The sequence below is a fragment of the Phacochoerus africanus genome, chromosome 1 (genome assembly GCF_016906955.1).
Source record: "Phacochoerus africanus isolate WHEZ1 chromosome 1, ROS_Pafr_v1, whole genome shotgun sequence".
NCBI lineage: Eukaryota > Metazoa > Chordata > Mammalia > Artiodactyla > Suidae > Phacochoerus > Phacochoerus africanus.
In genome coordinates, this window is record NC_062544.1 from 104,221,279 (window position 1) to 104,236,501 (window position 15,223).

The 15,223-nt window shown below is 52.8% G+C and overlaps 1 protein-coding gene across 3 annotated transcripts in view; it reads left to right on the forward strand.

The window, feature by feature from the left end:
- Nucleotides 1-12,440, forward strand: part of TTC21A (tetratricopeptide repeat domain 21A) — a 32,550-nt gene extending 20,110 nt beyond the window's left edge. Inside the window, exons 12-29 of one of the 3 annotated variants that reach the window (XM_047770355.1) lie at nucleotides 272-401; nucleotides 2,550-2,707; nucleotides 2,916-3,131; nucleotides 3,936-4,174; nucleotides 4,922-4,994; nucleotides 5,087-5,197; nucleotides 5,521-5,659; nucleotides 5,829-5,932; nucleotides 7,410-7,598; nucleotides 8,501-8,611; nucleotides 9,269-9,350; nucleotides 10,118-10,268; nucleotides 10,492-10,653; nucleotides 10,787-10,979; nucleotides 11,069-11,293; nucleotides 11,788-11,908; nucleotides 12,076-12,143; nucleotides 12,242-12,440. In XM_047770355.1, the coding sequence (XP_047626311.1) occupies nucleotides 272-401; nucleotides 2,550-2,707; nucleotides 2,916-3,131; nucleotides 3,936-4,174; nucleotides 4,922-4,994; nucleotides 5,087-5,197; nucleotides 5,521-5,659; nucleotides 5,829-5,932; nucleotides 7,410-7,598; nucleotides 8,501-8,611; nucleotides 9,269-9,350; nucleotides 10,118-10,268; nucleotides 10,492-10,653; nucleotides 10,787-10,979; nucleotides 11,069-11,293; nucleotides 11,788-11,908; nucleotides 12,076-12,143; nucleotides 12,242-12,319 (2,550 nt within the window). In that variant the 3' untranslated portion in view covers nucleotides 12,320-12,440. The remainder of the gene's footprint in view (nucleotides 1-271; nucleotides 402-2,549; nucleotides 2,708-2,915; nucleotides 3,132-3,935; nucleotides 4,175-4,921; nucleotides 4,995-5,086; nucleotides 5,198-5,520; nucleotides 5,660-5,828; nucleotides 5,933-7,409; nucleotides 7,599-8,500; nucleotides 8,612-9,268; nucleotides 9,351-10,117; nucleotides 10,269-10,491; nucleotides 10,654-10,786; nucleotides 10,980-11,068; nucleotides 11,294-11,787; nucleotides 11,909-12,075; nucleotides 12,144-12,241) is intronic. The other 2 variants (XM_047770361.1, XM_047770367.1) reach the window with 2 other exon arrangements.
- Nucleotides 12,441-15,223: the final 2,783 nt, after the last annotated feature.

The window sequence follows — 15,223 nt, forward strand, 5'->3', positions numbered from 1 at the left end:
AGTAACCACCCCCCCCCCATGCCTTGTAATGTCATTCCACACATATTTATTGATGGCACTACCATGTACCAGATGCCATGCTAGGTAGGGGGGGACCCAACAGTGAACAAAACTAAAGCACAATGGCTTTAGTAATAGGTAGTACCAAAGAGATGGTAAATACATGTGGAATAAAGTAAGATTCCTTCACCGCAGGAGTGTTCTCTAAGTGTTCCAGGAGTCTCTCTTGGAATAGGGCAGACCATACAGGCAGACCCTCATATTCCTATAGCCCCGGTCTCCAGGCCAGATCGTGTCTCCGCTTCTCAAACAAGTCACTGCAATCTTGAATCCTGTAGTCAAGGTAGCACCAGCTCTGATCGACCCGCTGTATGTGATGGCCCAGGTCAAGTATCTCTCAGGTGAGCCTGTGGGTCCTTGTGGTCGGTGGGACACACACACACACACACGCACACACACACACACACGTACACACACACACACACCCTCACCAGGCCGGCCCACTCCTTGTGGCTTCACCCAGCTACCCCTGACACCTTCCTGACTTCTCACCAGCAGGGGTCTCTCCCACCTGGCCTTTTGCTAATTGCTTACTTGATCTGTGCCAGGTAATAGCCACTGAAATTGCATTACATGCCAGCGCTGCTCTGATCCTGGGGGCGCTGCTCTGATCCTGGGGGACAGCAGTACTCAAAACAGGCAAAAATTCCATCACCGAGTTTGTAAGGGGACATAGACAATAAACATAGTATTGTTGTTAGGACAATGATTGCAAAAATGAAGATTATGAGAGCCAGGGAAGGGGTTCTGGATGGCAGGTTCTAGTTTTTAAAAAGTGGTCAAGGAATTCCCATTGTGGCTCAGTGGTAACTAACCTGATTGGTATCCGTGAAGATGTGGGTTCGATCCCTGGCCCTGCTCATTGGGTTAAGGATCCGGCATGGCCATGAGCTGTGTAGGTCGCAGACACGGCTCAGATCCCATGTTGCTGTAGCTGTAGCGTAGGCTGGCAGCTGTGGCTCCTATTTGACCCTTAGCCTGGGCACTTCCATATTTCTCAAGTGCAGCCCTAAAAAACAAAACAAACAAAACAAAACAAAACAAAACAAAAAAAAAGGTAGTCGGGAGGAGTTCCCTAGTGGCTCAGCAGATTAAGGATCCCGTGTTGTCACAGGTATGGCTCGGGTCACTACTGTGGCACGGGTTTGATCCCTGGCCCAGGAACTTCAGTATGCCACAGTGTGGCCAATAAATAAATAAAAGGTGGTCCAGAAGGCCTCATGGGGAGGGGAGACCCTGTGCCATTAGAATTTCACAGCCTCCAGCAGCTCGAATGGTCCCCATCCAGCCTCTCCCATCTCAAATCCCCAATCCTGGGAAGGGAAAGAGAGGGAAACCTTCCGTGGGTACTTGTCCTCTGAAGTACTTGCCCCCTGCGGCCTTTTACCCCCATCTGCTTGAAAGCCAGGCTGATCTCTGATGTCCAGAGGCTTCAAAAGGCTCCAGAATGCCGTGGCATGTTCTCTGGCTCTGTGTTGTATGGGTTGTACTCTGTTGAGAGCTTTGCAGTCTTCATCCTCGGTGCTTCCAGTTCATCTGGGGGCCAGGTTCTCCCACAGCTTCAAGGTCTCCAGGGTACAAGGCGAGGGCAGAAACCCCATCCCAACACATACACACAAATGCACAGGGGTGCTGGCAGCTGCCAGTGGCTTTAGGGACAAAGCAAGGTCTCCAGCTACTTCAGTTGTCATGGTGACATCTTCCCATTTCTGCAGCACAAGGGAAGGAGCAGGGAGTTTGGGACCCAGAAGCCAGTGCTCCCACCTGCCAGGTGATGGACCCTGAGCAGGAGCTATTGAGGGGCCTGGCTACAGAGGGAGGAGCGCTGTCCCACCAGGGGACTGTACTCCACTCCTGGGCTGCCACGGCCACCCACTATGGGCCAGCCTGACTGCAGGGAGGCCTCTCAGCATTCAGAGCTCAGCCTCAGAAGCTGACGGCCCTGGATTTCAATGCTGATTCTGTCTCCTCCAAGCTGAGTGACTTACATCACTAAAATTTCAAGTCCTACATCTGAAAGACAAGCATAATAATAACCAACCTTGCAGGGCTGGGCAAGTATTCAACCAGCCTTTCTAAAGTGCTTTGCCTGCATTGGCATAGAACAGGTGCTTCTTAAGTTGTGGCTATTACAGTTGCTGATATTATTAGGTTTTGTTCTGCTCTTCAGTGTGAGAATTGTTCCCCTGAGCTTCCAGATGGAGCAGTGAAGTGACTTAGCCATCTCCCTCAGGGTACAGAGAGAAGGAAGGTGTCACACCAAGGTTTTCATTTCCTAGCTTTTGTCTGGGTTAAGACAAAAACTGTGTAGTTTGAATTTTAGGAAGTGACCCCTGAGTCAAATTCTTTGCCCTGTCAAGAACTGGGTAAAATGCCCACCTTGGGTATTTCTGGGTGACAGAATGTGTAAAATTCCTTCTGTCTTTATATAGCGGGTCCTGAGAGTCCCCAGGGAATCTCTGGATGTTGAAGTTTGTTTATTATTCTAGGAGAGCTTGAGAATGCCCAGAGCACCCTGCAGCGTTGTCTGGAGCTGGACCCCACCTCCGTGGACGCCCACCTCCTTGTGTCCCAGATCTACCTGACTCAGGGCAATTTTGCCATGTGCTCCCACTGCTTGGAGCTGGGCATCAGCCACAACTTCCAGGTGGGGGTCCCTGTGCTCTGTCACCTGCTCAGCATCCTATAGCCCAGCCTGTTACAGCTCTGTGTTGTATGGGTTGTACTCTGTCGAGAGCCCCAGGAGCTGCCCACCTCCTTCAGCCCCAGAGGCAGGGAAGGGCGGGCTCAAGGGGGGTGCCTGTGGCTTTCTCCCCCCAGGAGCTCAAACCCCACACTCTGCTCTGCTCCTTTAGGTCCGAGACCACCCCCTCTACCATTTCATCAAGGCCAGGGCCCTCAACAAGTCTGGGGACTACCCAGAAGCCATAAAGGCATTGAAGATGATCATAAATGTACCAACCCTGAAGATGGAAGAAAACAAGAAATTCCGAGGGCCCTCAGTGCAGCCCAGCGAGCGGGTGTCCATCTTACTGGAACTGGTGGATGCCCTCCGGATGAACGGGGAGCTGGTAAGAAATGCCATGCTCCCTCCCCTTAGTGCTTGAGCATGTTGGAGGTCTATGGTGGGCTTGGGCAGCAGGCCTTGTAATTCTGGCTCATATTTTCTTGTGCTTTATTTGAGCCTTTATTCATTTGGGAGCATCCCTCTCCCCTGCCTAAAAGGCTTCAGTGGCTCCCATTGCTCTCAAGATAAAGCCCAAACCCTACTGAGTCCTACAGGATCTGTCCCCTGCCAATCTCACTGTCCCCAGGAAGATCTCAGGGAGGTGGAGCACATAGGCCCACCAGGGCTGTCACAGGTGGTTGTGCGGGTTGGGCAATGCACAGCTCCAATGGATTCCAGTTATGTCCCCTTGGAATTTTGCAGTGTCCACCCTGCTCAATTGTATGAGGCAGCCCTGGGGCCTTAGAAGGCCAGCTGGGCAAAGGCTGGAAGCACCAAAGTGAGCAAAGAGAGTAACTTTGTTAGAATAATCAAGGGTACAAATATAATGGAGATATAATTCATGTAGACCTTTGTGTACACTGTACCATAACGTTAACATATCTTTGGCTGAAAGCAGGAAAGGACAAAGAGATGCATCTGTAGGTCTCCCATAGGAAGAACTTGCCAAGAGACTTTGCAGTGCCCTGGAACAAGTTCTTACAGGCCAGGGTTTCATGCCTCCCAGCCAGCCCTGCCCTCCAGGAACTGTAGCCCTGGATGCTGAGGGGCTCTCTCCCTCCTGCCCCTCTGAGGTGGAGGTGGCCCATCCTCTCCTTGGTGTGGTGAGTGATGGCAAGTGAGAGTCTCTTGGGTTCCCATGTCTTAGCACGAGGCCACCAAGATCATGCAGGACGCCATCAACGAGTTCAGCGGCACACTGGAGGAGATCCGCATCACCATCGCCAACGTGGACTTGGTCCTGAGCAAAGGGAACGTGGACCTGGCACTGAGCATGCTGAGGAACATCACGCCCAAACAGCCCTACTACATGGAGGCCAAGGAGAAGATGGCCAGCATCTACCTGCAGACCCACAAGGACATCCGCCTCTACATCGGGTGTTACCGGTGAGCTCCGGGCTGTACACAGACAGCCTCGGCCCCAGTGGCACCTTTGGGAGTGTTGTCTCCAGATTGTCTTCTTCAGCCTGGCTCTTCCGAGTGTGTTTGATGAAAGGAGGGCATTTCCTGTGGTTAGAATTTGAGTCTGATATGTTGGTCAGGCCGTCTGGCTGCTGGATTTTGAGGATAGAGGAGTGATTCTGCCCTGGCTCCTGGCTCTGCCTGTCCCCGAGGAAATGTTCAGTGACTCGGATGTGACCGTGAGTGAAGGAGGATAGAGAGCGCGAATGGGAAGCCCCAAGCTGCTGTCTCTACGATTCGACATTGTGACCTCAAGAGTACCTTCCTCATCCCCTTCCTCAGGCAAAACCCATCTGGGCAGTTCAAGTGGAAGGAAGTGCTGGATCAGGGGTGGGGAGGCAATGCCACAAGCAGTGGGAAACCAATAAACATTGAGGTGACATGGTCACCTTGGAGGTTTAGAAAGAGCAGTCCGCTTCATGAAGAAGGACCCGGGGGTGTTGGGGGTGGAGGCCAGAGGAGTGGGTGGAAGTGCTGGCAGTGGTCCAGATGGCAGATGAGCAGAGGCTGGACTAAAGGAGCTAGCACTTGCCTCTTATGAGCCAGTAAGTATTGGATGATGAATGAATGGATGGATGGATGTCAGCCAGGATAAATGGGAAAGAAGAGGAGATGGATTCAGGAATAGGAAGGACTCACAGATCTGAGCTAAGATTTTGGTTACTTTTGCAGGGAACTCTGTGAACATCTGCCTGGGCCCCACACTAGCTTGCTACTGGGTGATGCTTTCATGAACATTCAGGAGGTAAGTGAAGGCCTCATGGCTTTGCCAGATGGCCCCCGAGTCTCACTTCTTCAGTAAGAGAGGAGAGAGACCCCTGACTCTCTCCCCACCAGCCTGAAAAGGCCCTGGAGGTCTACGACGAGGCCTACAGAAAAAACCCACACGACGCATCCCTGGTCAGCAGGATTGGGCAAGCTTATGTGAAGACCCACCAGTACACCAAGGTCAGGCTGGGCTAGGGTGGGAAAGGGTAGGGAGGGGTGGCCCAGCAGGGAAGATGGAGGAGGATGCATGGATGGGAGGCTAGACAGGAGGGGAGACCCCACTGAATGGGGTGCCAAGAGCAGGTCTCACCAACTCTGCACCCCACCCCCACCTACTGAGGCTAAGGCTTGAGTCCTATGCCATGCCATCTGGGAGGCCTTTGCATCTGAGGCTTCTGTGTTCTGGAGGGACACACAGGTGTGGTGGCCACAGAGAGGCACATGGTGTGAGGTGCTCCCGTGTAGAACCAGACCTGATGCCAATATTTCCTGTTTGCACTAAGGCAATTAATTATTATGAGGCTGCCCAGAAGATCAGCGGACAAGACTTTCTGTGCTGTAATCTGGCTGAACTGTTCCTGAAGTTAAAAAAGTTCAGCAAAGCAGAAAAAGTTTTGAAGCAGGCACTGGATCATGACTTCGGTGAGGTAGCATCCTCACTCACTCTGCTAGCCTCCCGAGCACAGAGACTGCCTCCTGGAGAATGGGGCAGGCAGTGGGCACTGGCTGGGGCTCTGAGCCCGGCCCCCTGCTCCCCCATCCCCCACTTCCCAGGGGCCAGAAAGTACTAATTTGAGCTTCCATTTTGCAGTCAAAGACATCCCATCCATGATGAATGATGTCAAGTGCTTACTTTTGCTGGCAAAGGTTTATAAGAGCCATAAAAAGGAAGATGTGATGGAAACTTTGAACAAGGTAATTGACAAGTAGACTCCAGTTCTTTATCTGCCATTTCCTGATGGGAGCAGAAGATAGGAAAGGACTGCAGGTCTGGAAGGCTCGAAGCCTGCTCTTCGAAAGAGGATCTAGGTTATACCTCTGATCTCCACCTTCCATTTATTCCCCCACCCTTGCTCTTTTTTGATTGATGGAGCAAGGAAGTGCTCTTCACCAGGCTGGAGAAGGCAGGGAGTAAGAGAGTGCCTTTGTCCTCAAGGATGCTGGTGGTGATAATAATAGACAATGCCAGCAGCTCCCAGGCCTTGAATGCTCTGTGCTGAGTTCTGTACTAGGCTTTTTGCTTTCTTATTCAATTCTCACAGTAGCTCTTTGAGATAAGCACTGTGGCACTCCTGTGTAACAGATAAAGCTCAAAGAGGTTAAGAAAAGTACCCAAAGTAACACTGCTTAGTAAATGGTGAAGCTAAGATTTGATTTGTCCCAACCCAAACTCTCTCCAGTGGATTGCCCCTGATGGGAGACTCCTGCCTATATTTTCCGTGCATTCCTCACGCTTCCTATCCAAAGGTGTGGCCTGGCACTTGCCTCTGAGGTGCATTGTGTGGTTGTAGAGCATCTCTGACTGCTTCAGATGACTTATCCACTCGTTTCCCTCTGGATCTCCATTCTTCCTTCTGGCCCTTGGGGCACCAAGGGCTGATCTGTGCCCACTTCCCAAAACCTAACCCTGGCATCATCATTTCCTCTTGCCCCGATGCTCTCTGTTTACTCAGTTGATCACTGCATGTCATAGACATTTGTGGGAGCCACCTTAAATTCCCAGCAGGGCAATATTCAGAAAGAAAGCACCCACCAAAACACAGCCTGTGTGGAGTTCCCATTGTGGCTCAGCGAGTTAAGAACCTAACTAGTATCCATGAGGATGTAGGTTTGATCCCTGGCCTCACTCAGTGGGTTAAGGATCTAGCATTGCTGCAAGCTGCAGCATAGGTCGCAGATGTGGCTCAGATCCCACATTGCTGTGGCTGTGGCCTCGGCTGGCAGCTGCAGCTCTGTTTCAACCCCTAATCTGAGACCTTTCATATGCCACAGGTGTGCCCTGAAAAGAAACAAAGCAAAACAAAACAAAACACAGCCTGTGTCAAACCCCTACTGTGTGCTTGTTCTAGCCTGTAGAGCAGCCGAAGCAGATATGACACAGTGAGTGCCAATGTGTTATGGAAACTGGTAAACAGGTCAAATACATTAGAGTATTTTGTTTGAGTGCCTTTGCTTCTACTCCTGCCCCAGAGGCAGTGCCAGCTTGCCTCCTGGGTACTCAGCTAGTGGCCTTGCCTGTCCAGAGCGACCTAGATTTCCTCAAGGACACTTGAGATGCCCTTTCTAAGATGGCCGGCTCTGAGATGAGAGCTTGGGAACTTGCTATGGATAGGCCTGAGATCTGGCACATTGGGCTCTGGGTTTCTGATGCTGAGTTTACTGGTTTTTCAAGGCCATGGACCTCCAGTCTCGGATCCTGAAGCGTGTTCCCCTGGAGCAACCGGAAATGATCCCCTCCCAGAAGCAACTGGCAGCCTCCATCTGCATCCACGTTGGGGAGTACTACCTGGAAGAGAAGGAGTATGCCAAGGCAGTGCGGTCTTACAAGGACGCCCTCTCCTACTCGCCCACTGACAACAAGGTGGAGTCCTCAGAGCGAGACCCTGTTCCTTCTCTTGGGGCATGAAGCTTTGCAGAACTCCCTGACCAGGGGCAGAGGCCAGTTCTCTGTACCTCCTTGCAAGGGGCACGGACCATTGGTGTGGGGGACCTGCTCCAGCCGACCCCAGGGCCCTCAACCACTGCAGCCCTCAGAGCCAGACCAGAAGCCTCATTTTGGACAACCACTTATGGAGGGTAAAGTGGGAAAGACATTGCTGAAAGATGTTGCACATTACTCTGGCGTTTTCAGGTCCCCCATGCAGGTGGAGAGACAACAAGAATGTGGCCGCTGGAGGCTCTTTGGGCATGAAGCCTGGACTAGGTCATGCAGGAGGTGTGGCTCCAAATAGGGAATGGAGGCTGGAGTTTATGCTAGGATGGTGCATGAAGAGTTTAGTGACCCATTCATTTATCTAAATGTGCTCTTATTGAACAGATTCCCAGTTTGTGCAAGCCAGGTGCTAGGCCCTGGAGACATTGTCCCTACCCATAGTCTCCCCGCTGGGCGCAGGGTAAAGACAAGTACATATGCAGTTCTAATACCACGTGATACCCCCCTGGGGGTCAGGACACTACGGGAACTCAGAAGAGGAGTATCTGTCCTGGAGTCTGGAGTGCAGAGAGCTTCCCAGAGGAGACAAGTTTGCTGAAGCTGAAGGACTAGTATGAGTTAACCAGGTCCAGACTCTCAGAGGTTGGCTTGTCAAAGGCATGGTATGCCTGGAGTATTGGGTGAGAAAAATGGAGGGGCAGAGAAAGGCAGGGGATCAGAGACATAGTGTGAAGGCAGAGCTGAAAGAGATGGGGTCTGAGGACCGAGGCATGGGTCCCCGAGTTTCCCATGATGTGCATTGGTTAGTTACTATATCCGGTCTTGTCCAGGTGGTGCTGGAACTGGCACACCTCTACCTGCTGCAGGGTCACCTGGACTTGTGCGAGCAGCACTGTGACATCCTGCTGCAGACCGAGAAGAACCATGAGATGGCCTCCGTGGTAAGAGGTTCTGGGCCTTCTTCTCTGTGCTCCCCAGGGTCCCAGAGGCCACATGTGGGCTGCTTCCCAGCCCCATAACCTCAGGTGCCCAGCTGACCCGCCCCTGAGGGGACTTAGCACTGATCCCATGCCCTTCAGATGGCAGGAGTGGGCTGGCAGCAGGGGGCAGCAGCAACCTCCCGGGCCAGTCTGCTGGGAGGTGGCAAGGCTGATTCACTCCAGGGGAAACCACACCCACCGGTGAAGGCCAGGGTGGGACAGGTTCCTGGGGCTTCAGGAAGTGTGTGGGAAAAGCCCTCCCAGACCTACCCCTCTCCTTCCTGTCACCCAGACCACCTCCAGGGCCATGCCAGCAGAGGTGTGGAACCCCCATTCTTCCTCACTGCCTGGAGCTGGCAGGTCTCAGACATGGGTATAGGGGCTAACTCCATGTGTCTACTACCCCCAGCTTTTCCTTCCCACTTCTCTCCTCACCCCCAGGCTCCCCCTCCCTAGGCAGGCCCCACCTTCTGGGCTTCTCCCGTGGTGGCTTCTCCCAGTACCCAGCAAGGCTAACTCAGAAGTCCACTCCTACCTTCCCTCCTTACCCACCCTGCCCCCTCTGCCTTCCTGCCATGTCCATGCAAGCTGCTATCCCAGCATCGTGTTTTTTGATAGATGATGGCTGACCTGATGTTTAGAAAGCAGAAATACGAAGCTGCCATCAACCTCTACCACCAAGTCCTGGAGAAAGCGCCAGGTAACTGCCTATATCGAGCCTGCCCACTGAGACTGCCTGTGTCAGTTCCCACCAAGCCAGGGCCACTCTTCCCCAGAAGGGTGGGCCCTCTCCCCTCCTTCCTGACCGGGCAGAGGAAGCCCCTTCCTCTCTGATTGTTCCCAGAGAGGCAGGAAACTGATAAAGTCCCAGTGGAACGTGCTGGCCCTTCCCAAGTCCAAGGGGCCAGTTCCTGGTCTCAGGCAGGGCAGTGCTTGGCACTGGACCCAAGACAGCCTGTCTGTCCCCAAATCACAGATACTGGGGCTCAACATAAGTCCTCTTTTGAGGTCACAGCCACCTGCAGGTAGCTGGAAATTCTCACCTGATATGTAGCTCATTCCCATCACTGCAACATAAAACCACCCCTTCTTGCTAGGGAAGGGGGGCCAGACACGAGGCTCAGGCTGGAGCCGTAGCCAAGCCTACAGCAGAGTTGCCCAGAGGCCCAGCAGATCATAGCTGTTAGGAGTGTGAGTCCCAGAGCCAGACCATTTAGGTTTGATTTTTGGTCTTCCACTTAACAGTTGTAACCTTTGGCAGATGACTTAACTTCTTTGTGTCCTGTCTCCTCATCTGTAAAATGGGAACAGTAAGAGTACCTACTTCATTGTGTCTCCCTGGAGATCATTGGAGACACTGGAGACACTGGGATGCCCCTGCTGGGTAGTGTCTCCTGGTCCTTCCTGCCTCTCTCTGCCTGATTCAGCTACTGGTTATCACAGCCTGGAAGTTTCTGCTCTCTTTAGACAATTTTCCTGTACTGAACAAACTAATTGATCTGCTACGAAGAAGTGGCAAACTTGAGGATGCCCCTGCCTTCTTTGAATTGGCCAAGAAGATGTCCAGCCGGGTGCCTTTGGAGCCAGGCTTCAACTACTGCAGAGGCATCTACTGCTGGTGAGTTGGTGTGGTCGGATGCGTTACGCGCAGGACGCTATCCCGAAGACATGCTGGGCTTTGCATGTCTTCCCTGGAAGTGGAAACTCAGCTTCCCTATCAGGAAGCAGGGAGACCAAGGATTCAGCCCCTGCTCTGTGCAGATTCAGAGTGATCCTTGTATGTCCCCCACACTCCCCAGACCTGTTTCCCTATCTGATTTGTGGCGTCACCTCCATTACAGGCACGTAGGGCAGCCCAACGAAGCCTTGAAGTTCCTAAACAAAGCGCGCAAGGACAACACTTGGGGCCAGAGCGCTACCTACTGCATGGTGCAGATCTGTCTGAACCCAGACAACGAGATCGTGGGCGGAGAGGCTTTTGAGAGCCTGGTGCCTGAGAGCAAGTGAGGGCCTGGCCGGCTGGTGGGGGGCAGGGGTGGGAGTGCGTGGCAGGCGGGAAGAGCTTGCGTCCTCTAGGTGGAGGCCGGGCAAGGGGCCCGCAGGCAGGCCTGCTGGTTCGCCCTCTGATGCCCACAGTTCCCTGGAGAGAAAGGAGTCAGAGCGGCACGGCGTGCGCACCGCGGAGAAGCTGCTGCGGGAGTTCTACCCACAGTCGGCCTCGGGCCAGACCCAGCTGCGGCTGCTGCAGAGCCTATGCCTGCTGGCCACCCGGGAGAAGGCTAATGTGGAGGCTGCGCTGGGCACCTTCATCGATATGGCCCAGGCCGAGGTGCGCGGGCTGCCAGGACGCGAGGGCGGGCTGTGGGGCGGCGCTGAGGGAGGACCAGACGCGACTACGCCTGCTTCCCACCTGCGCAGAAGGACAGCGTCCCCGCCCTGCTGGCCATGGCACAGGCCTACTCCCTGCTGAAGCAGGTCCCCAAGGCGCGAACACAGTTGAAGCGCCTGGCCAAGGCCCCGTGGGCGTTGGCTGAGGCCAACGACCTGGAGAAGAGCTGGCTCTTGTTGGCTGACATCTACTGCCAAGGCGGCAAGTTCGACCTAGCCTCGGAGCTGCTGCGGCGCTGCGTGCAGTACAACAAGGTGAGGGGTCCACCGCCGTCAGGGTGGAGGGGGGGAAGCCAGGGATACCAGGGGCAGGAGGCCCGGTAGGGGCATGTGGACTTTGGAAACAGATGTCGGGTAGGAACAAAATGAGAAGAGATGGGTGGAGAGGGAGCCTGTGGACTGCAGAGCAGGATGAGAGTGCAAAGCAAGGCAAGAGGAGGCCCGGGGGGGTTTTGCAGCCCTGAAGGGGAACCCAGATCGGGGAAGAAAGATGGGACAGGTTCATGAGGTAGGGGCGGTATTTGTGGTTGGAGCAGGAGAGCTGCGGAGGAAAGGGGTCATGGCAGCCTTGAATTGCTGAGAAGAGGATGCACAGTTCACCCCTCCTTAAGGAGACCTCTTCTGGAGACCCTGAGTGCTTTGGGTTAATGCAACCTCTGCCCATGTCTTGTCCCCTCTGGGTATCAACTGGGGACTGGGACAGGATGTGGCTTCCCCTCCTGGGAGGCTCTGACCGGCTTTCCCTGCAGTCCTGCTGCAAGGCCTACGAGTACATGGGCTTCATCATGGAGAGGGAACAGTCCTACAAGGACGCAGCCACCAACTATGAACTGGCCTGGAAGTACAGTCATCATGCCAACCCTGCCATCGGTAAGGCAGCCAGGCAAGGCACTCCTGGGTGCAGGAGGGAGCTGGGCCAAAGAACAACCCCTAACCCTACAACCTAAGGATTGTATTCTGGCTGTTGTGGGAACCAGAGGGGTTCTCAGGTCATCAGGGTGCCACCCATTGTCTATATTTTCCCTGCCCCTGGACAGGCTTCAAACTCGCTTTCAACTACTTGAAGGACAAGAGATTCGTGGAGGCCATAGAAGTCTGCCACAGCGTAAGCCCCCGACAGCATCAGGGGGTGCTTGGTGCAGTGGCAGGGAGCCCTGCTGGATGTTCCACACCCTTTCTGTTGTCTCTGTTCCCTTGTCCCAGGTCCTCAGAGAGCACCCCAACTACCCCAAAATCAGAGAAGAAATTTTGAAAAAGGCCCAAGGTTCTCTGAGGCCCTAGCCATGGTCAGTGGGAGCCAGGGCAAGTGGAAGCTGTCAACCTACAGAAGTTTCATGGCGGGGGTGGGAACTGGGTCAGCGGAGAAGAGATTCAGAAAATAAGATATTATTTCTCATTTCTATATTATGTGTGGTTTATTTGAATCATGCCTAATTTGGTCCAAGGGATATCCTAAAACTTTCTGTTTTTAAGACACAAGAAGTAATTTTGCTCTGGGGAGGAAAGATTATCAACCAGGTTAGCTTCTCCTGGGCTCATTGGGCAACTTCTGATGGGCCACACTTTTATCCTAGACTTTCAGCGGGCAGAGGAGAGCAAAGAGGTGATGGAAAAAATACCCTACAGCTATTTTAATATTTTTATGTCAGCCCTTTAATGCCTCCCCTCTCCCCTCTAGTCCCCACAATCCTGGATTAAAGAAGTCACTGCTCCTCCTTGCCATGCTACCCACACATCCTCCTTGGCAGTGAGCCCAGACAGGCCCACTCTGCCCATACATTCTGTTGTCTCCTCCCCAAGGCTTCAGTAGGCCACTGCTGGTCCTTACCACTTTGGGACAAACCTGATTACTTTTGCCTCGAGTAAGAAAATCTATCCCACAAAAAACTAGTTCCCACTTCAGCTTTAGTAAAAGATGAATCCATCCTCCTGAATCCCTTTTAACACCTAAGGGGACAAAAGCAGTAGTTTCTATTTAGATGCATAATGTTTTTTGTTTTGTTTTATTTTGTTATTATTTAGTTTTATTTAGATAATAGCAGTTTCTATTTAGATGCATAATGTTTCTTGTTTTGTTTTTTGTCTTTTTAGGGCCACACCCACAGCATATGGAGGTTCCCCGGCTAGGGGTCGAATCAGAGCTGTAGCTGCTGGCCTAACGCCAGCAACGCCAGATACTTAACCCACTGAGTGAGGCCAGGGATCGAACCTGCATCCTCATGAATGCTAGTCAGATTCGCTTCAGCTGAGCCACAATGGGAACTCCTAGATGAATAATGTTAATTGTAACTGCAAAAGGATGACAGAGGTCACCTTTGCTGTGTTCCCAATACCCCTCTTCCTGTTTTTCAGGATGGCAGTAATAGGCCAGTCTGACCTCAGGGGAAGGAACTCTGAACTGGGAGTCAGGAGGCCTAGAACCTCCCCATGTGACCTTCTCCTCCGTGTCTGTGTCCGCATATGTGGCAGGAAACTAGACTAGATCTGTGTGTTCCTAAATCATGGTACAAATCCCTGCCTATGATATACAGCAAACATTTGAAAGTTTAATAACTGTTTAAATATCATTATATAATAGAGAAAAACAGCACAACAAACCTATGAATTTGTACATGCTGTTACCTAGAATTGTTCTAACTTTTAAGCATATTGCTGTAACTGATATAAAGTACGATAGTTAGTATGAGTAAAATGCAGATATGGCAACGTTTTCAAGAGAAGTTGCCCTATGACTAAGGTTTGGAAACAGCGAATGAGTAAGGGTCCCTTCTAGAACAGCCCATGTCATCCTTGATGGCTGCAAGCCTTGTTTTTATAACATACTGCTGGTCACGTGCATGGTCCCTTGGTATGAGTCAGTGATGTGGAACGCTTTCCCCAAGTTTCCACCACCATTCCTATGGGAAGCCAGCCACCTTTATTATATGATCTGCTTTACAACCTAGTTTTTTGGGGTGGGTTATGTTGAGAGAAAAACCCCAGGAAGTCACCCTATGGCCCTCACTGGGGAGTGGGCAGGCTCAGTCCTGCCGTGCACTGTACCCACGGGGTAGGAGCTTGCAGGACTTCCAGCCAGGATATTGAAGCTGTGGGGAGCTGCCACCCAGACCCCCAGGCTGATCAGAGCAGAGTCTCCGGACCCTTGGAGAGTCTGCATGCTGGAGTGACCTCTACAAAAGGGTTCCCAGGGATCAGTGAGAGGGGACACGAGACAACTTGATATACTGGGTACTCCACCCTGAGATGCTGAAGACTAGGCTGTCCCTACCTAAGCTACTTCCAGGGACAGGCCACCCCCACCAGAGGCCAGACTCTAAGCCATGCATTCTTTAATGGCCACTGACAACATGGTCACCTAACCATGTCCACACATGTCCCAAGGCAAGGGATAGATACCTAAAGGGTGACAGAACTAGCAAAAGAAGAGGATAAAGCATGTAGAAATAGAGGCAGACACATGAAAAGAGAATGGGAAGTCAGAAACATGCACCAGAGGCTTGCGTGTTTCAGGCACTCCTCCTTATGCTGGGTGCAGTCAGGACTCTTTTTGGTCCCCCGCCCCCACCCCAGCACTTGTATCAATCATTATTTCTGGCGGGGAGGTCAACCTTGCTCCTCAGACCCCTAGACTGGGGCTCCTGGGGGCAGGGTGCAGTCTGCTCTTCTGGCCTTTGGCCCAAGCTGCCAGGGACAGGTCAGACAGGTTTGGCGGGTGCAGATGGATGAGGTTCTGCAGCTTCCGGTACTCAAGTCCCCAGGGCCACTCAGTCCCACACAAGGCCTGCACCAGCCACATCCCACAGCCTCCCCCACCTAGAGGGGATGACTTCACCCTCAGGGCTAGGCCCCAGCTGAGTGTGGGTGAGTGGGAAGTATACCCATACCCATACCAAGCAGACAGCCCTGTCCCAAGACTGCCTTGCTGCTGCTCCCACCTTGGCCCAGGGGACTGCTGGAGATGGCTTCATCCAAGGGGAAAATTGCTCCATTGGCCTGGCCAGCCTCTTCTAGCCAACGTCTTGTCTCCAAGTTGACTGGCTGGCATGGGAAGAGACCCAGTGCATTGTAGTACAGCCTCAGTGTCCAGACTGCCCAGCAGGGCCTATCTCCCCCTCCCTCCCCACTGCCTCCTGAGGGTGTACCTGTGCTCCTGGTCTCACAAATGTGCTCCCATATCCACAGACA